Genomic DNA, 16,618 nt, shown 5'->3' on the forward strand with positions numbered 1-16,618 from the left:
ATACTTGATGCTTAGCATGGTGGTGTGGGTTCATGTGTAATTGTCTGCAGTTTGTCTATCAGTAATGGTTCCTGGGGATTGTGTATGGCTAGACAGAGAACAGCTCAGCTCTTTGATGTCTCTCTCTCACACACACACACATTCCACTGTGCTCATGACAGACAAGTTCCTTCCCAGGGCAGAGACGTCAGGCTGAGCCCTGCCCTTTCTAGGCAGAGTCCAGGGAAAAGCCCTTCCCCTAGTGAGTGGAGAGCCCTTCCCCTAGAGAACATCACCCCTTGGCAGGCAGAGGGAAAGATGAAGAGGATCGGGCAGAAAAAGGAGAGAGAGACACACACACACACTTGGTGGGAGGGGCACTCACAGCCCTCTTGGCAGGATGCAGCTGCTGCCTCAGTTTCCCTGTTGGGGTGGGAGGAGCCATTCACATGAGGATTTAAGGTTTACAAAATAAAAATGTCCCTTCTGGGAGCTGGTTTATTATTATAAAAATGTCGTACATGTACACACACACACACACAGAGTCTATCCTAGCACGTGCCAGCAATCCTCTTGTCCGCGGTGCCTCTTCACGCTCCTGCAGCCCTCGCAGCAGGGCCTGCAAACCAGCCCTTCTCGCCTTACAGCAGGAGTTTGAGTCCTTCCCCCATGGCTGCAGGGGCCACAACACCTCCAGAGACAGTCTCTGGCAGATCAGTCCGGCCACTGCTCGTCTCCGGCTCCTGCCCTGGGTCTCTGAGAGGAGGGACGCTGCAGGTTTGGCTGCTCCCCTTCCAGTTTCCTAGTCAAAAGATTCTGTCTCTGTGCCATAGACGGGGCCTTGGCTTTTATACCCGTTTCCTCTCCCAGCAGGATTTGCTGCCAATTTTTCACCCCCTACTGCTTGTGAAGTACAAACAACTGCCATGTCCTGTCTTATGGCTATAGTGTATTCCATCTGTCCGATTGTTGGGGTGCTCTTGTTTTTCCAGCTATAGCACTGGGACATACACAAGGCAGGACATTATAGTGAAGAGTGTGGTATAAAGGCAGGCATTAGATAGGAGAGAAGGACAGATGGAGGGGATTGTCCTCAGTTTATTAGTCCTTGTGGGGACTCCCCTGTTGGCAGGATGCAGCTGTTGCCTCAGTTTCCCTACAGGGTTGGGAGCAGCGGTTCACATCCCCTCCTGTTCGCTGCTTCTCTTCATGCTCTCGCAGCAGGGCCTGCAAACCAGCCCTTCTCGCCTTACAGCAGGAGATCAGGGGTCCTTCCGCCAGGCTGCAGGGGTTCACCCCAGCCCCTTCATTCCCCTGGCCAGATCGCTCAGCTCTTCTCAGGCTCCTACGCCTGGTTTTTAAGCTGCAGGCTCCAAATGTTATTAAACCTGAACACAGGGGCTGCCCTCAGCCTGGGAGGGCCACGGAGTCTCGCCCCTAATTCAGGGTGGGGCTGCTGGAATGGAGCCATAAAAGACCCACATTATGTGGTCTCCCTGTTAAATCCCTGGAGCACCCCACATTCCCAAATGGGCCAATGGGTGCCAGAGGCTCCAAGGGGAGGAGCTATACGCTGTCTTTCAGCGACCGTCTCTCTTCCTTGCTGCTGGGGCTGTCCCCCTTCGCCAGCCCCATCCAGTCCCCCACTTGCTGAGGCAGCTTGGGACAGCCCGGTAAAAGGACAAGGCCCAGCCTCATCCAGGTCACTGTCACTGTGCTCTGCCTTCTGTTTTCTCCACTGGTTTGCTGCAGATCCAGCGTCCCTCCCTGGAGCAGCCTGAACTGGAAATATCGCCACTGTTCAGAAAAGCACACAACCCTTCTCCTGCTATTATAAACCTGCAACAGCAACAAATAATAATAATCAGAAATCGAACAAAACTTTGAAAGCAGCCTCCACTAGCAGCCATAATCTGGCTCCAAGCCATTTTCCCCAAGGTCACAGCAAACCTGGGGTGAAACCAGGAATTGAACCAGATTTCCTAAATCACAGCCCCAGGCCCTAACCACAGGGCCTGTCTTCCGTTTTAAATGTGAGCTGCATCATTCACTGAGTGAACAGAACTCAGAGGGACTCACCAGTTGCTGAATTTGGTGCCACTGACCCATTTCCAGGTCTGGTTCAGGTCCCTCCGGAGGCCGATCCAATAGTTGGGGATGTCTTTATAGCGCATCATGAAATCCTTTGTTAGAAAAATAAAAGTAAGTATGCGTCACACACCATTTCTGGGCCCCTACAACCTGCACTTGATTCTCTGAGCTACGACACGGGGCGCTGGGCAGGGGGTCCAGGCTGGGAATTCGACACCAAGACATGACAATCCAGACTCGAAGGCAGCACCCATCCGCTCCATGAGCTACGGGGAAGTCAGTCCATGTGTGGACATTGTGCTAAGACTAGTCTAGTTTCAGAGTAACAGCCGTGTTCGTCTGTATTCGCAAAAAGAAAAGGAGGACTCGTGGCACCTTAGAGACTAACCAATTTATTTGAAGTGAGCTGTAGCTCACGAAAGCTCATGCTCAGATAAATTTGTTAGTCTCTAAGGTGCCTTTTCTTTTTGCAACTAGTCTAGTGCGCTTAGTAGAGCTGGCTGGAGCTTTTCCATCAAAATATTCTGTGACAGAAAATGTGTTTCCTGCAAAAATGAATTTTTCCAAAAGTAAATTTCGCTGAATTTTTTCCATTTCCACTGAGCAATTATTGTGTTTTGGGTCAGTTCAGCATTAGTCTGTAGCCAGCTGAGCTACCAGGGTGCCTTGTGGGAATTATAGTTGGGCCTCACACCTCCACCTCCCTCTACTATGGGCTGGTTCCCCCTAGACTACATCTCCCATAAAGCACCATGGTTTCCCTATTGGCTGAGCCACTGCTGGGCATCATGGGTGATGTAGTCCAACCCGGGATCTCAATGCACAAAAGGGGGCAGAAGGCACCCAAAGGACAACTCGCTTGAGGAACCACAGGTGCTGTTCAATGCTGTTCAATGAGTCAGCAGTGTGCCCTTGTTGCCAAGAAGGCCAATGGCATTTTGGGATGTATAAGTAGGGGCATAGCGAGCAGATCGAGGGACGTGATCGTTCCCCTCTATTCAACATTGGTGAGGCCTCATCTGGAGTACTGTGTCCAGTTTTGGGCCCCACACTTCAAGAAGGATGTGGATAAATTGGAGAGATTCCAGCGAAGGGCAACAAAAATGATTAGGGGTCTGGAACACATGAGTTATGAGGAGAGGCTGAGGGAGCTGGGATTGTTTAGCCTGCAGAAGAGACGAGTGAGGGGGGATTTGATAGCTGCTTTCAACTACCTGAAAGGGGGTTCCAAAGAGGATGGCTCTAGACTGTTCTCAATGGTAGCAGATGACAGAACGAGGAGTAATGGTCTCAAGTTGCAGTGGGGGAGGTTTAGGTTGGATATTAGGAAAAACTTTTTCACTAAGAGGGTGGTGAAACACTGGAATGCGTTACCTAGGGAGGTGGTAGAATCTCCTTCCTTAGAGGTTTTTAAGGTCAGGCTTGACAAAGCCCTGGCTGGGATGATATAACTGGGAATTGGTCCTGCTTCGAGCAGGGGGTTGGACTAGATGACCTTCTGGGGTCCCTTCCAACCCTGATATTCTATGATTCTATGATTCTATGAACCAGGCTGAAACAAAATGTTTTGATTTGCTTTGACAAATCAAACTGTTCTGATCTGTGAGTGTCAAAAGAAGTTGGTTTGATCAAACGTCAAAACCAGACATTGTCACATATTTCTGGAACTGACAGGAAAGTTAAAAGTTGAGTCATTTCAGCTTCTTGTCCCGATTCCAATATTTTGACATTTATTTTTATCCTACATTTCCCATAGGCTGGAAATTCTGATTTTCAACCAGCTCCGGTAGTTAGCAGCCATCTGGCTCTGCTCTCAGCTGCACTCCAGGCCTTTACCACTCCTACATGCTGACCAAATCCCTTGATTTTACTGAGAGTCTCATGCTGTTTGGTGCTTTTCTTAACACCCCAGCTCCTGGAGTCAGGTGATTACAAGAGACTCTCATCTTTCATAAGTTTCTAACTCTCATGGTTGCAGAGATAAACTTGAAAATGTGACCCCCTAAAAGCTACAACACCAGAAAACAAATTAGAAGCCCTGGCAGCTGTTATTTTTCAGTCAATCTCATGGTTTTGGGGGTCCTGACTGCTGATTTTTAAATGCCTGGGTTGGCAATGCTGCTCCTGTCACATAAAAGGGGCTGGAAAGCATCTAGATTCCCCCACTGGGAACTCCCCTGGAGGTCAGCACATTAGCCCCACACTGCTCCGACTCAATCCCTAGTGAACGGGGAGGATGGAGAGTGGGTGGAGCACTCTGTACTCTGGCTATTCTGGGATGTGAGAAGTTGCCCTAAATTCAAGCAGCATCTGGGGCCCTGACAGCCCCAGGACAAACCCAGCAGAAAGCCGCCTTTGCCACCCCCACCCTGTGCAGCCCAGAATCTGGGGCTCACCATTTCCTGCTGGGTGTCAATCACAGCCAGGGAGGCACCGAGTGCAGAGCAGTTGTTCTGGCTGTCGGTCCAGTTTCCTTCAGTCTCTGAGAAATAGTAACACTTCCCCAGGTACCCGAGCCAGCCGTCCGGGCAGGCAGGACCAGCTGGACAAGGCTCAGATTTCCTTGCTGGAGATGAGAAAGTAGGAGGGTGAGAGATCTGCCCGTCTCCCTCTGTAGTGGTCTCCCTCCAAGGGAACCCGCCCCCCAGCGACACCACACCATGGAACACCGTGCACGCACACCAGGGGAAGCTGGTCTTGTGCCGGGACACGTTCCCCTTTACAACAGGGAGAGGCCAGCGCCCTCCACCAGCACCCTCCACAGCGACACCGGCTGTGAATTTGGAGCCACGTTTCCAGCCCTGGTCTCCTTTGCTGTGCCCCAGTTTTGCCCCCCTGCAGTTAACTGCAGGCACAGCCGGTGCCGGTGATTGCACCCGCATGTCGGGCACTTCGGCTTCTGCATGGCAGGGCTGGTCTGCGGGGGAAGCAATCCCGGAGCCGTGTGTCGTGGCCACAAAACCGTGCTCTGAAAAAAGGCCAGTGGTGAGGCCTCCCGTGGTACCAACCAATCGATGAGATAATTATAATCAGCCGCCAGGTGGAGCTGTTACCCCCTGGACACCCACAGGTGAGATGCTAGGTATAGAATAGACGCAACCAGACACCAGGGGGTGCTGTTGTCTCTCAGTTTGAATCTACCAGAGGAGAGGAAAAGACCCTCTGGATCCTTTCACTGAGGGGGAGCAGGGGGGGTTTCCATGAAGGCTTGGATCTAGGTGCCCGTGAAGCCGGCCAGCTCGGCAAGACGCTGGACTTGGGGGGAAAGCGGCTTCATGAGACAGGAAAGGTGAGTGTGGACCCAGGTTCGTGTTTTGTGTTGTTATCATTTGTGCCCACCTCGTTCTCTCGTTTCTAGTTAAATCGTTTTTCTTTCCTGAACAAACCTCTCCTGTTTATTAGCCATGCTCACAAGGGAGCTCACAGGAGCGGTGGTTTATAGTAAAACTGGTAAATACGGGCATGCTGCACCTTTGGGGCAGAGGATCTGGGTGCCAGGGCTGGAGGTCACAGGGGCACGCTGCAAAGGGACACAGGGGTTGGGGTGCAGCTATTGTTATCTACAAGGTAAAGCCAGGGCTGGCCTAGCCGGGAGGAGAGGGCTTGCGAGGCTGAGAGGCTGGTGGGGTTAGGGAGCTGACAGCCAGCTGGGAAAAGATGGAGACAGGTGTCTCCCTGCTGGAGACAGGGGGGTAACACGGTGACTCACAGCCCTGGGTAACCAGGTGTGTTTGGGTGACATGGCAGAGCGAGCCAACAGCCAGTGGGAGCTGGACTATGGCGGGTGAGGGGGGAGAGACCCCACAGAAACACCCCGGGCTCAGCAGAGTCTGATGTGACTGTTGAAGCAGGGGTGGGCTGTGGGGGGAGGGGGGGAGAGGGGAGAAGTTGGGGGGTGTTGTGAGATTTCCAGCATGGAGTGTAAGACACAGAGACGGGGCCAGTGCAGGCTCCACGCTCACCTGACAGGGCGATGAGGGCGACGATGAGGGTGATGACAGTGATGGTCAGGATGGGAACAAGAACCATGTTCAGAACCGCCCAGCGACGTGCCTGTGATTTCAACGTAGAGAGCAAACCTGTAATAGAAACAGCCATTAAGGCTCACGGGGCGGCTAGAGCAGGGAGAAATGGGCCCTGCACTGATCAGCAGCACCAGCTGGAGCTGGCTTAAAAAAAAAGGGGGGGGTGGTATTTTCAAATATATAGAGAGAAATTTAGAGAGCATGAAGTGAAAATTTTCATTCCAAATGGCAGGGGGGAGTCCTTTCAACTTAAAAATAAAAATAAAATCAGAAAAACAGGGGTTTCAACTGGAGGTTTTCGGAGTTTCCCCCTGCACTTTCAAACTGTTTCCAGTGAAAGTGTTTATCTAAAAGGGGAGAGAATGGGGGGGGACGGACAGACCCCAACATTTTAAATCAAAAAGGGATTCTTTTCCTACTTCAAACACAAAATTCCCCCCCACCACCAAAAAAAAACCCTTCCCATTAGAAATGAAGATTGGCTTTGTTTCCATTTGAAACCCAGAAACCTTCTGAGCAAAAAGAGTTGTGGGGAAAAATCTGTCTAGTTCAAAAAAGCATTTTCCACCCAGAAGACGTTGATGGACATTTGACCAGCCTGTCTCGCACTGATGGAGGAGGTGGGGTGACTATGCAGGGACTGAAGCAGGGATCTCTGGACACAGAGCTAAAAGCTGCAGTACATTGAAGGCCGTGGCTAATTTAAGTGTATTTTACATGGACCAGCCACTAAAGGGAGATAAAGGCCCTCCTGAGTTAAAGTGTAAGAAGATCCCAAAGAGGCAGCTGTACCTGTAGGGTAAATTTTGCTGCTCTCTCCATCCTTTGGTGGGATGGTCACATGAGTTGTTCCGTTTGGTTTCATTTGGGTTACATGGGAAGCCAGGAGTGGATTTGGCTTTATCTTCTCAGCAGGATACAACCCGTTCCACATCTTTTCTGTCTCCGAAAGAATTGCGGACTCCAAAACAGGGGACATGTTCACCTTTCTACGGCCAGTGGTAACTACGGCCCTGTTCACAGTGGGTCTGGCGGTGCCGGCAGAGCCCTTCGTAAGGAGATCTTCAAAGCAGCTCACTGGATTACAGCTCAGGTGCGGTTTGGCTATGTGGGGTGATCAGGAAAAACTCCTTTCAAATACAATTGGATTGTGAGTTTTACCTGAAGACTCCGACCAGCCAGGCTGGGCCCGAGCTGTGTTCGAATGAACTGTTTCAAAGGTATCCTTGGCACGGCTTTTATCCCCAGGGTCAACTAGGCCTTAGCAGGCGCTGACCAAATCAATTCCAGGTCGCAGAATCATCCTGGTTCTGTTTCCTCTTACTGGTTTCTGTAGGGTCTGGGTTCGAGGTTTGCCTGTGGAGAGAATTGTCGGGTTACTCTGGCTGGCTTGTGTCGGGGTTTTATCTGCCCAGCCACAGCCCTGCACAGCAGGGGCAGTTAGAGCTGGCAGAGCGAGGACTGCCCGGGTTTCTCTACAGCGATTGTCATCTGAAGGATCCCAAAGCACTCGACAAACCCATGGAGACATGCGCTGGACTGGGGTCAGTTTCATGTAGAGAGAGTGGGGCCAGATCTGATGGTGTGAATTGGGGCAGCTCCATTGAAATCACTGAACCTAGATCCCCAGCTGGTGAAATTAGCCATCGCTGCACTGCAGTCAATGGGTCCTGACCCCCAGCTCTGATGGGTGAGGTCTGTGTATATGTCTGTTACAGCCACACCTGAACTGGCAGGAATGATCACTTCCCCTTATGCAAATAGTTTACAAGAAGTCGTTACGGTTTAATTGCAGTGCCTGGAATTTTGCACGGGGGGCCGGGGGCAGTTCCCTCTTTCTGCCCTTGGGGGATGCCCCAGGAAGTCCCTGCACCCCTGGTGGGACAGGGCCTGGGAGAACAGCAGCAGACAGACAGTCCCAGCTGCACCCTATGGCCGCAGCAGAGCTGTTACTGAGCAGATCTGAAGGGGGCACCCCATCTCCAACACCAGCCAGCACCAGCTGCTTCAGCGGGAGGGGCAGGACACCCCTGTACTGGACGGTGATGGAATAACCTGCCCCGGGGACAGATTCCTCCCTCACCCCCATTGGTTAGAAGCTGGGGCTTATACCTTGCCCAGGAGGGTTTAGAGCCCTTCCCACTCCAGGTTATTTTGTAATATTGATGTTTATAACTCTGGACAGTCCCACTATATCTATAAATGTCAAGAGCTTGGCAGGATTTAGAAAAGGAGATTGACCAAGGAGATCTTGTGGCAGTGAGTTCCACAGGCCAGCTGTGCCTTGGGTGAAAACGTATTTCATTAGATTTGAATCTGCCGCCTTTTCAAGTCAGGGGCGTGGTTTCAGGAGAGCTGCTGCAAAATGACACCTGCCCCTGAGTGGAAATGAAAAGTCATTCCAGTCAGTCAATAAACAGCTCCATCAGTGAAACAATAAAAGGCAGCTAAACAAACAGCCCCCTCCTCTCACAGCTCCTCTAGGGTATTAGCAGAGCTATGGGGGAGGAGGGTAACGGCTACCTCAGCCAGCTGGGCATTGCCCCATAGTCCCATTGTGTGTCATAAAATGCTACAAGGGCAGGAATCCGGGAGACAGAAAATGCACCCCGGTAAGAGTCTCCTGTGCTCGTACAGGGATTCGGAGTCTCCCCTGCCGGGCACCTTGTAACATCTCTGCCCCCTGCCTAGTGGGGTATAAAATGCCACCGGATTAGGATTCTCCCCTCTCTGTTAGACACTTGCATCATCACCAACCCACTGGCAACTACACCTGGCCTGGGCTGGTGCCAGTGAATCACTAGGGCTACATCTCCACGGCATGGTCAACCCAGCTCTGTGGGATCCAGGTTTGTGGCCACTTGCATCCACACTGCACTGCAAACCTGGGCTTATGATTGCTGGCCCGGGGCCTCTCAGCTGTGCTAATGGTCCACACCCCACCGCACAGACCTTCTGATGGGTCTGCAGCTTGAGCTGTGTCCATACTGCAAAATGGCAGAGCTCGGACCAGAGTCACACCAGGACGCAGGCTCAGACTTGCCCCAGCAGGATGCTAGGACCTGACTTGACCGGAGTCAGACTGATCTGTGTGTGGACAAAAAGGGGCGCGGTCTCAAACCTGAGTCTGAGCTGGGCTCACTGCGCCGTGTAGACACACCCTAGAGTCACTTTTTTCCACCAGTCAGCAAGAAACTTGCAGAATAAGGAACGCAGCATTCTCGGCTTAGATCTTAGTCTCTGCCACTGCACAGCTTCTGTCTAGAGCTGCCCCCCACCCTCTCCTATGTCACTCCCCCTGCACAATTATAGGATCAGCCCTGCCCGCCTTCCTCCCAACACCATCTGCCACAGTGGGCATTTGTCCCCGGCTGCTCACAGGATCCAGCTTACACAGTGGGGCTGGCAGATCGTATGATATATGACATCCTGACAGACTCACATAGCCAACGCACCTACACACACCCGCCGCTCCCGCACAAACGCACCCACAAGCTGGGGCAGCAATTCAATCACCGATGTGACTCCCTGGGTGCTATGGAAGAGAAGTAGCGGGGTGCTCAGCACCATGGAGGCAGAGCTCTCATGAGCTCTGGGCTGCGAACAGGTTCTGCCCCGGGGGCAGGGAGTTTGTTTAGAAACAGAGGCAGAGGGATTAAGAAAGAGAGCAAAAGTCTTGGCATTAAATGAAATGAAGGTTTGATGATCCTGAAAGCATTGCCAGGCGCTCCGGTTAAAAGGTAGGAAACAAAGGGCGGGAATAAATGGTCCATTTTCAGAATGGAGAGGAGTAAATAGAGGTGTCCCCCCCGAGGGGCTTGTACTCGGACCAGCACTGTGCAAAATGCATCAGTGATCTGGAAAAAGGGGTAAGCAGTGAGGTGCCAACGTTTGCAGTTGATACAAGAAGAGAGAAGACAGAGAGAGGGGGCACGATAGCCATTTTCAAGTACCTAAAAGGTTGTTACAAGGAGGAGGGAGAAAAATGGTTCTCCTTAACCTCTGTGGATAGGACAAGAAGCAACGGGCTTAAACGGCAGCAAGGGGGTTTAGGCTGGACATTAGGAAAAACTTCCTGTCAGGGTGGTGAAGCACTGGAATAAATTGCCTAGGGAGGTTGTGGAATCTCCATCATTGGAGATTTTTAAGAGCAGGTTAGACAAGCGCCTGTCAGGGATGGTCTAGCTGGTGCTGGTCCTGCCATGAGCGCAGGGGACGGGACTTGATGACCTCTCGAGGTCCCTTCCAGTCCTATGATTCTACTCAAAATAGTTAAGACCCAGGCAGACTGCGAAGAGCTATGAAAGGATCTCTGAAAACTGGGTTGTTAGGATATAGCTATTCAGGCCTGTCTGTAAAGGCCTTTTCTCTAAGAATTTAGGTGTATTCTTGTCACTTGGCTAGTTCTAGAGGTACAAAAGAAAGAATCAAAATCACTGTCTGCCGGTGTAAGGGCCTTCTCTCACGGCGACGGTCTGAGGCCCTGTTCTTAGGCTAAGGCCTTTGGCTAAGCAACAGAGGCTGCCATAAGCTGGGAAGCGACTGGTCACATCCTCACATCCCAAACCAGTCACATTGAAATAAGGCAATCTGGGGCTGTTGGAAAGGTGATCCGATCTATCACCTCCAGAGAAAGGGAAGGGCCTAGAGGATGTAAAAGGAAGTTTAGTTTGATAGTTTTCTGTCTGGTAAGAACTCACTTACCAATAGACACAGCTGGGAAACCCTTATGTCCTTATAGGTGTAAATAAAGAAATAAATCCTCACTTCTGTATTGTTTTGTCATTATAGTTCCCACTTTGCTATTGTTTATTTGCAGGGTCTCTGTCTGGTTCTGTGATTGTTTCTGTCTGCTGGATAATTAATTTTGCTGGGTGTAAACTAATTAAGGTGGTGGGATATAAAATGGTTAAATAATCGTGTTACAATATGTTAGGACTGGTTAGTTAAATTTCAGGAAAATGATTGGTTAAGGTATAGCTAAGCAGAACTCAAGTTTTACTATATAGTCTGCAGTCAATCAGGAAGTAAGGGGGGCAGGAATGGGAACAGGGAATGGAGGTGGGGAAACTGGAATCGTGCTTTGCTAGGGGGGGAATTGGAATCATGTTTTGCTAAGGGGGGTGGGGAATGGGAACAGGGACACAGGTAAGGCTCTGTGGTGTCAGAGCTGGGAAGGGGGACACTAAGGAAGGAAACTGGAATCATGCTTGCTGGAAGTTCAGCCCAATAAACATCGAATTGTTTGCACCTTTGGACTTTGGGTATTGTTGCTCTCTGTTCGTGCGAGAAGGACCAGGGAAGTAAACAGGTGAAGGAATAAGCCCCCTAACATGGGTGACTGGGCAACTAAATGGCAGATGAAATTCAATGTTAAATGCAAAGTAATGCAAATTCAGTTGGGATTGGTCCTGCTTTGAGCAGGGAGTCGGATTAGATGACCTCCTGAGCTCTCTTCCAACCCTAATCTTCTATGATTCGATGACATGGCAAAATATAAACCCAACTATACATACAGAATGATGGGGTCTAAATTAGCTGTTACCCATCAGGAAAGAGACCTTGGAATCATTTGCAGGACTCTGGAAGTATTTGCAAATTGAATCCATCTCACTGTGCCTGTGTCATCCCCAACTCATTCTCTAGCTTCAGAAGACTTAAAAATTCTCTCCAGTCTTCTCTCCTGGATAATGCAGCTGTCCTGAACGTGCATCAAGACCATACCAGGGAACTAGATGTAAATACGATTGCTGGCTGGAGACATAATGTCTTGAAACTGGGACATTAGTGAACACAGCTTCTAGGTGACTGCAATGATCTTAATATACTGTAATTCATGAGAATGTAATTAGGTAGTTGCTAAAAATAACAACTGAATCGTTATTCAAATAGTAAAGATACCAATGACTGACACATCCAATAACTAGAATATGAAAGAAATGTATACATATGCTGAAAATAGCCTCCCCCCGAAACTAGCAGAATGCCCCCCAAAACACACACAACCTCTTCAAAAGCACCCGCCAGCAAAAAGAAAAATCAGGGCCTATGAATTTAATAATCGGTAACTTGAGTCCAGCCAAAGCAGCTGACAAGCGCTCTCTGGTCTCTCTGTGGATCTGCTCTGGCAGGGAGAGAAGCAGCAGCTGCTGCCCAGGGTGTTTGCAGGAGGGTCCCTATCTGCAGGGCCAGCCAGCGGCAGAGCAACGGGGCAGGAGCCCGGGGAGTGAATCTGGCAGCTCCGGCCCCAGCAAAGGCATCCAATGGAGCTGGCACCAAGGGTCTGACCCCAGGGCACAAATCCGGGTGCTTTGCAGTGGGGTGAAGCAATCAGATCCCACCTGGCTCTGCGGGGCGGACACATCCCAGGCCATTCACTACAGCCTGCCCAGGGGCATTGCATCTGCCCCCCCGCTCACCCTGCCCCATAGGAGCCCCCTGCAACCAGCCCCTCAGAGACCCGCTGGGGCAACTGAGCTGGGAGCTAAACTGGATTCGTGGGGACAAAGCCGGGGAGAGACAGAATGGAGGCAGCCCAAGGAGAGCTCCCCATGCAGATATTGCCCCCCCACCCCACCCCCCAGCTCTTGCTGCTCTCTGCTCACCTGGGCAGCAGCCAGGCAGCTCCCCGCAGGAGGACCAACAGCAGCGAAAGGGTTAATTCCAATCAGGGAGGGTTTGCTGGACTGTGAGACACTCACAGTCCCTCGCTGGAGCAGGCGGGTTATACACTGGCCCCACAGCTCCTCCCTGCTTGGGTGTCAGTCGTAAATATTCCAGGAAGCTGAAACAAAACAAATTTTAAAACTGCATCCTGGAGAGGATTTCAAATCAAAAACAATCCACTTCCTGACACGTCTTTCAGAAACAGAAACATGCCCGGGTGGCAGAAAGCTGAGCTGCCCCAGGGACCCGAGCCAAAGACTCTGTGGCCCAGTGAGCACTGCAGGGTCACTGAGGCAGGCAGGTCAGGCCGGGCTAAAGTCTCCCCGTGCAACACAGCTTGGGGGCAGATTTCCCCGGGTGCTGAAACCTGAGGGCCACTCTGGACTCGGGGCCTGTCTGCACTACAGGGGCCTGCAGCCCTAACCATCCTGGTTGGCTCCCCGGGGTGTACTTGGATAAAGGGGCTCAGATTGGTACCCAGATCCCCTGGCAGGGAGGGAATATCCTGTAGAGGTGCAGGGCACCTTTATACAGAGGCAGATCACTGTTTTTTGGGGCCCTGGGCCAGAGCAGATGGAGACCCCTCCAACCCCCCTCCAGTACCCCTGCTGGGGAGCAGGGTCAGGGTGTGGGGCCTTGCCCCCCCAACCCCTCACCCGCCTGGCGCTCCTGCCAGGGAGTGGGGGCCACTGCACCCTAACCCTACTGGCAGGAGTGCTGGGCAGAGTGGGTCAGGGCACCCATATTTCTGGGGGCCCCCCAATTGGCCCAGGCCCCGTTGGCCCAGTGGCTAATCCACCATTACCAGTATAACCCATTGTCCACACCAAGGGCTTCACCAGTGTAATTATTGTGCTAAAAATATTTCACAGCCCCAGACAAGGTACTTAGAGCGGGATAACTCTTCTAGTGTAGAGCAGCTCTTAATTCACAGTGTCTCCATCCATGTGCGGGGTGCAGGGGTGCGGGAGCGGAGGGGCAATTAAAGTGATTTTAAGTTTAAGGCACCTTTACACTCCCTGAGTGAAATCCATGGACGTCCATGAGAGTTTTCCCTTGACTTCAGTGGATCCGGATTTCACCGCCCCCGCCCCGTCTTTTGATGAGCCTGCTACTGGGACATTAGGGGTATCCAGGGGGAGGAGGTGAGTGAGGTTGTATGGTTTAGAAGGAATCTATGGGCCAACGGGGTTAACATGCCCCAGTCACTGCCCAGCTCTGGACACTTTCAAACAAGGTCTGAGGTTTGGTACATGGAGACTTCAGCTTGCTCAGGACCATGGCAACCCCCACTACAAATCCTCCTCCTAACCTTTAATTAAAGATAAAGACAAAGAAGGAAAAACTGTCCAAGCCTTTGGAATGTAAAGTATCAACTCTAGTAAGTCCTCTATGGTACCAACTCCCCTTGTCCCCTTTCGCTGGAGAGAGTTTTTAAAGAAGGAAGCCCCTCCCCTGGTCAGACAGTCCCTTAGACGGTATCACAGATGGCAACTATTGTCCTTTGGGGGAAGAGAGAAGAAGTTAGTTGAGATGGGCTGGAGCTGCTGTTGTTGCTGTTAAAGTCCGATCCCATTTCATCCCGGGGTGGTGTTTGGGATTCAGCAGAAAATGCCGATGTTATCCGGGTCCCTCTCTCTGGCCTGGTCTGGTCAGGGCAGGACGTCTCTCAGTAGGACGCAGAAGGTCTGGGGTCCCAGCAGACGATGGGGCAGTCAGGCCAGTCAGTCACTCCAGGAGCCAATTTTTCGCCTCAAAGTCTCTTTCATTAAGGCCCTCACAGGGGCGTGGTGGGCGGCATGGGATATTTTGGTCACCAATTAGGCCTAGTTTCCAACACACCAACTTTGGGTCACACTTTGTGTGGACCAGCCATGATTTTAACCCAGTCCTTGAATTACATCAGCAGACCTTTTCCTTTGGACTAATTCAGTCGCTCTCCCTTGTACCTTTCTCCGTCCATATGTAACCCAGGCCTGCTTGGTGTGGGGCTCTGTCCCCCTCTTGTGGCAGCTAGGCCAGCTAGCGATTGTTGAGCCTGCTGTAACTTTGGCCAAGAGAGGTGCGTCTTTTAGCTCATCCAGTAGAGGCTTATGCCTTAAGCTCCAGACGTCCCAGGTTTGTTCCCAGCTGCCGCCGACGGGGGAATCTGTCGGCGTTACAAGTGGTGCAAATTAAGCGCTGTTCCTAGCCCTGGACCAGGGGATGGAGAAAGGTGTGGGGTAGCAAACACTAATAGCCAGGGATAGCTAATAGGTGGATGTCAGTATTTGCTGCCAGTGGCTAATTGTGCTGGGGAGCAGTTTGTTACCCTATATGTGCCACCTCTGAGCTGGCAACCGGCAGCTCCAACCAACACAACACAACACAACACAACAGAAACCTTCCCTCCTCCCCTAGGTCTCTCTAACCCACCTACCCACCCCACATCCCAGCTTCCATTGCTAATGCACAATGTGTAGTTATATGAACTGGACTGGTTGCTCCCCTGCTGTGTGGTAGTCAAATAGACACAGTGAATACAACAAACGCTCCCAAGGTCTCAGCAGGGATCAGGAACAACAGGCTTTGCGGCTTGGATGTGTCCGTAACGACTCCTTAGAGACAACTGGGCTGATATTGGCAGCGAAAGCAGGATGAAAACCCCCTCTGGATCTCACGTTACTGATTCAGCTGCTGTCACCCTTTTAGCCTGATTTGCCAATGTGCTCAGCACCCACAGATCGGCTGGAACTGAGCCAACTCCAAATCAGCAGATTGGCTTAAAAAGCAGGAGATTTAAAGCGAGGATGAAGTCCGGGTTCCGTTTATTTGTCATTTGGCATAATCGGTCATTGGCTGCAGGAGTGTTCTCGGTGCGTGCTGTCCCAGCTCTGCACGGGTACGCAGCAGACCTCGATCCAATGGCCCAAAAAAAACCACAGACTCAGTTCCATAGCGAAGGCTACCAGCCGGGTTTATTGTCAACGAAGCCCCATAATAACACCCGGCAGACTTTATGGGGATACTGGGACATAGATGCCCATGAGAATGGCCTCGGCTCAGTCAATGGTGGGATTTTACATTTCCCCCTTGGCCAGGCAAAGACACGCTTCTCTGAAACCCTTCTTTATACATCAATACAAACAAGTTACATGTTGCCCCGCCGACATGGTTCGTTACCACTCTCTGACATGGTCAGGAACTACCTTCACCTTGTACGTGTTGGCTTGCTAAGAGAGCTGTATCCATCATGCTGACCTTATCTTTCAGAGGGGTCAGTGTGTCCCCCTATCACCTTCTGGGAGTGTGTTTACACCATGATCGTGTAGCGGGGTGTTCTGTCCTGACACTTCTGAATGCGTTTACATGAATACTTAGTACCTAGGAGTGCTTGTGTTTTTGCAACACCAGTCCTGTTCTGGCCAGGTTCTGTGAGCTTGCAAGCAAGCGTGTTTTGTAGCAAGGCCCGACTTCTGCTCACAGCCTGATTTTTGCTAACTTTGCTTTATATCACCAAGGCCTGACTGCTTCAGTTCAGGCCCCTCATACCAGGCCTCACGTCTCAGGCTCTCTCTTTGTATTGCATCTTGTTTTGTGAATGTAGAGGCCACATTGTCAGGCCCCTCTCTACAACCGGGAGGGCTAGAGCCTTCCTTTTTAAATGGAAGCTGAGTTTCTCACCTCAATCACCTGACTCCGGGAGCTGAGGCTTTTTAAAAAAATACTCCAAATACGATGAGACTCGCAGTAAAACTGTGAGCGTGCAATGCTGCAGACGTGTTGTCAGATGCTGGGTTATGATTTCTGCTAATGATTGGGGGAAGGCAGGGCCTAGCACCGTCTCTTTGTAGAAGTGTATGCTACAAATGGGTCAA

General features: G+C 51.2%; 1 protein-coding gene across 1 annotated transcript; it reads right to left on the reverse strand.

Moving 5' to 3' along the window:
- Positions 1–442: 442 nt before the first annotated feature.
- Positions 443–12,833, reverse strand: LOC140897828 (early activation antigen CD69-like). Its single transcript, XM_073310942.1, has 6 exons — positions 12,701–12,833; positions 6,888–7,451; positions 6,033–6,149; positions 4,467–4,636; positions 2,059–2,162; positions 443–1,818 (listed from the first exon to the last, which is right to left on the reverse strand). The coding sequence occupies exons 2-6, from the start codon at positions 7,072–7,074 to the stop codon at positions 1,689–1,691; spliced, it is 708 nt and encodes a 235-aa protein (XP_073167043.1). The 5' UTR covers positions 7,075–7,451; positions 12,701–12,833; the 3' UTR covers positions 443–1,688.
- Positions 12,834–16,618: the final 3,785 nt, after the last annotated feature.

This window comes from Lepidochelys kempii, chromosome 14 (genome assembly GCF_965140265.1).
Source record: "Lepidochelys kempii isolate rLepKem1 chromosome 14, rLepKem1.hap2, whole genome shotgun sequence".
In the NCBI taxonomy this organism is placed as follows: Eukaryota; Metazoa; Chordata; order Testudines; family Cheloniidae; genus Lepidochelys; species Lepidochelys kempii.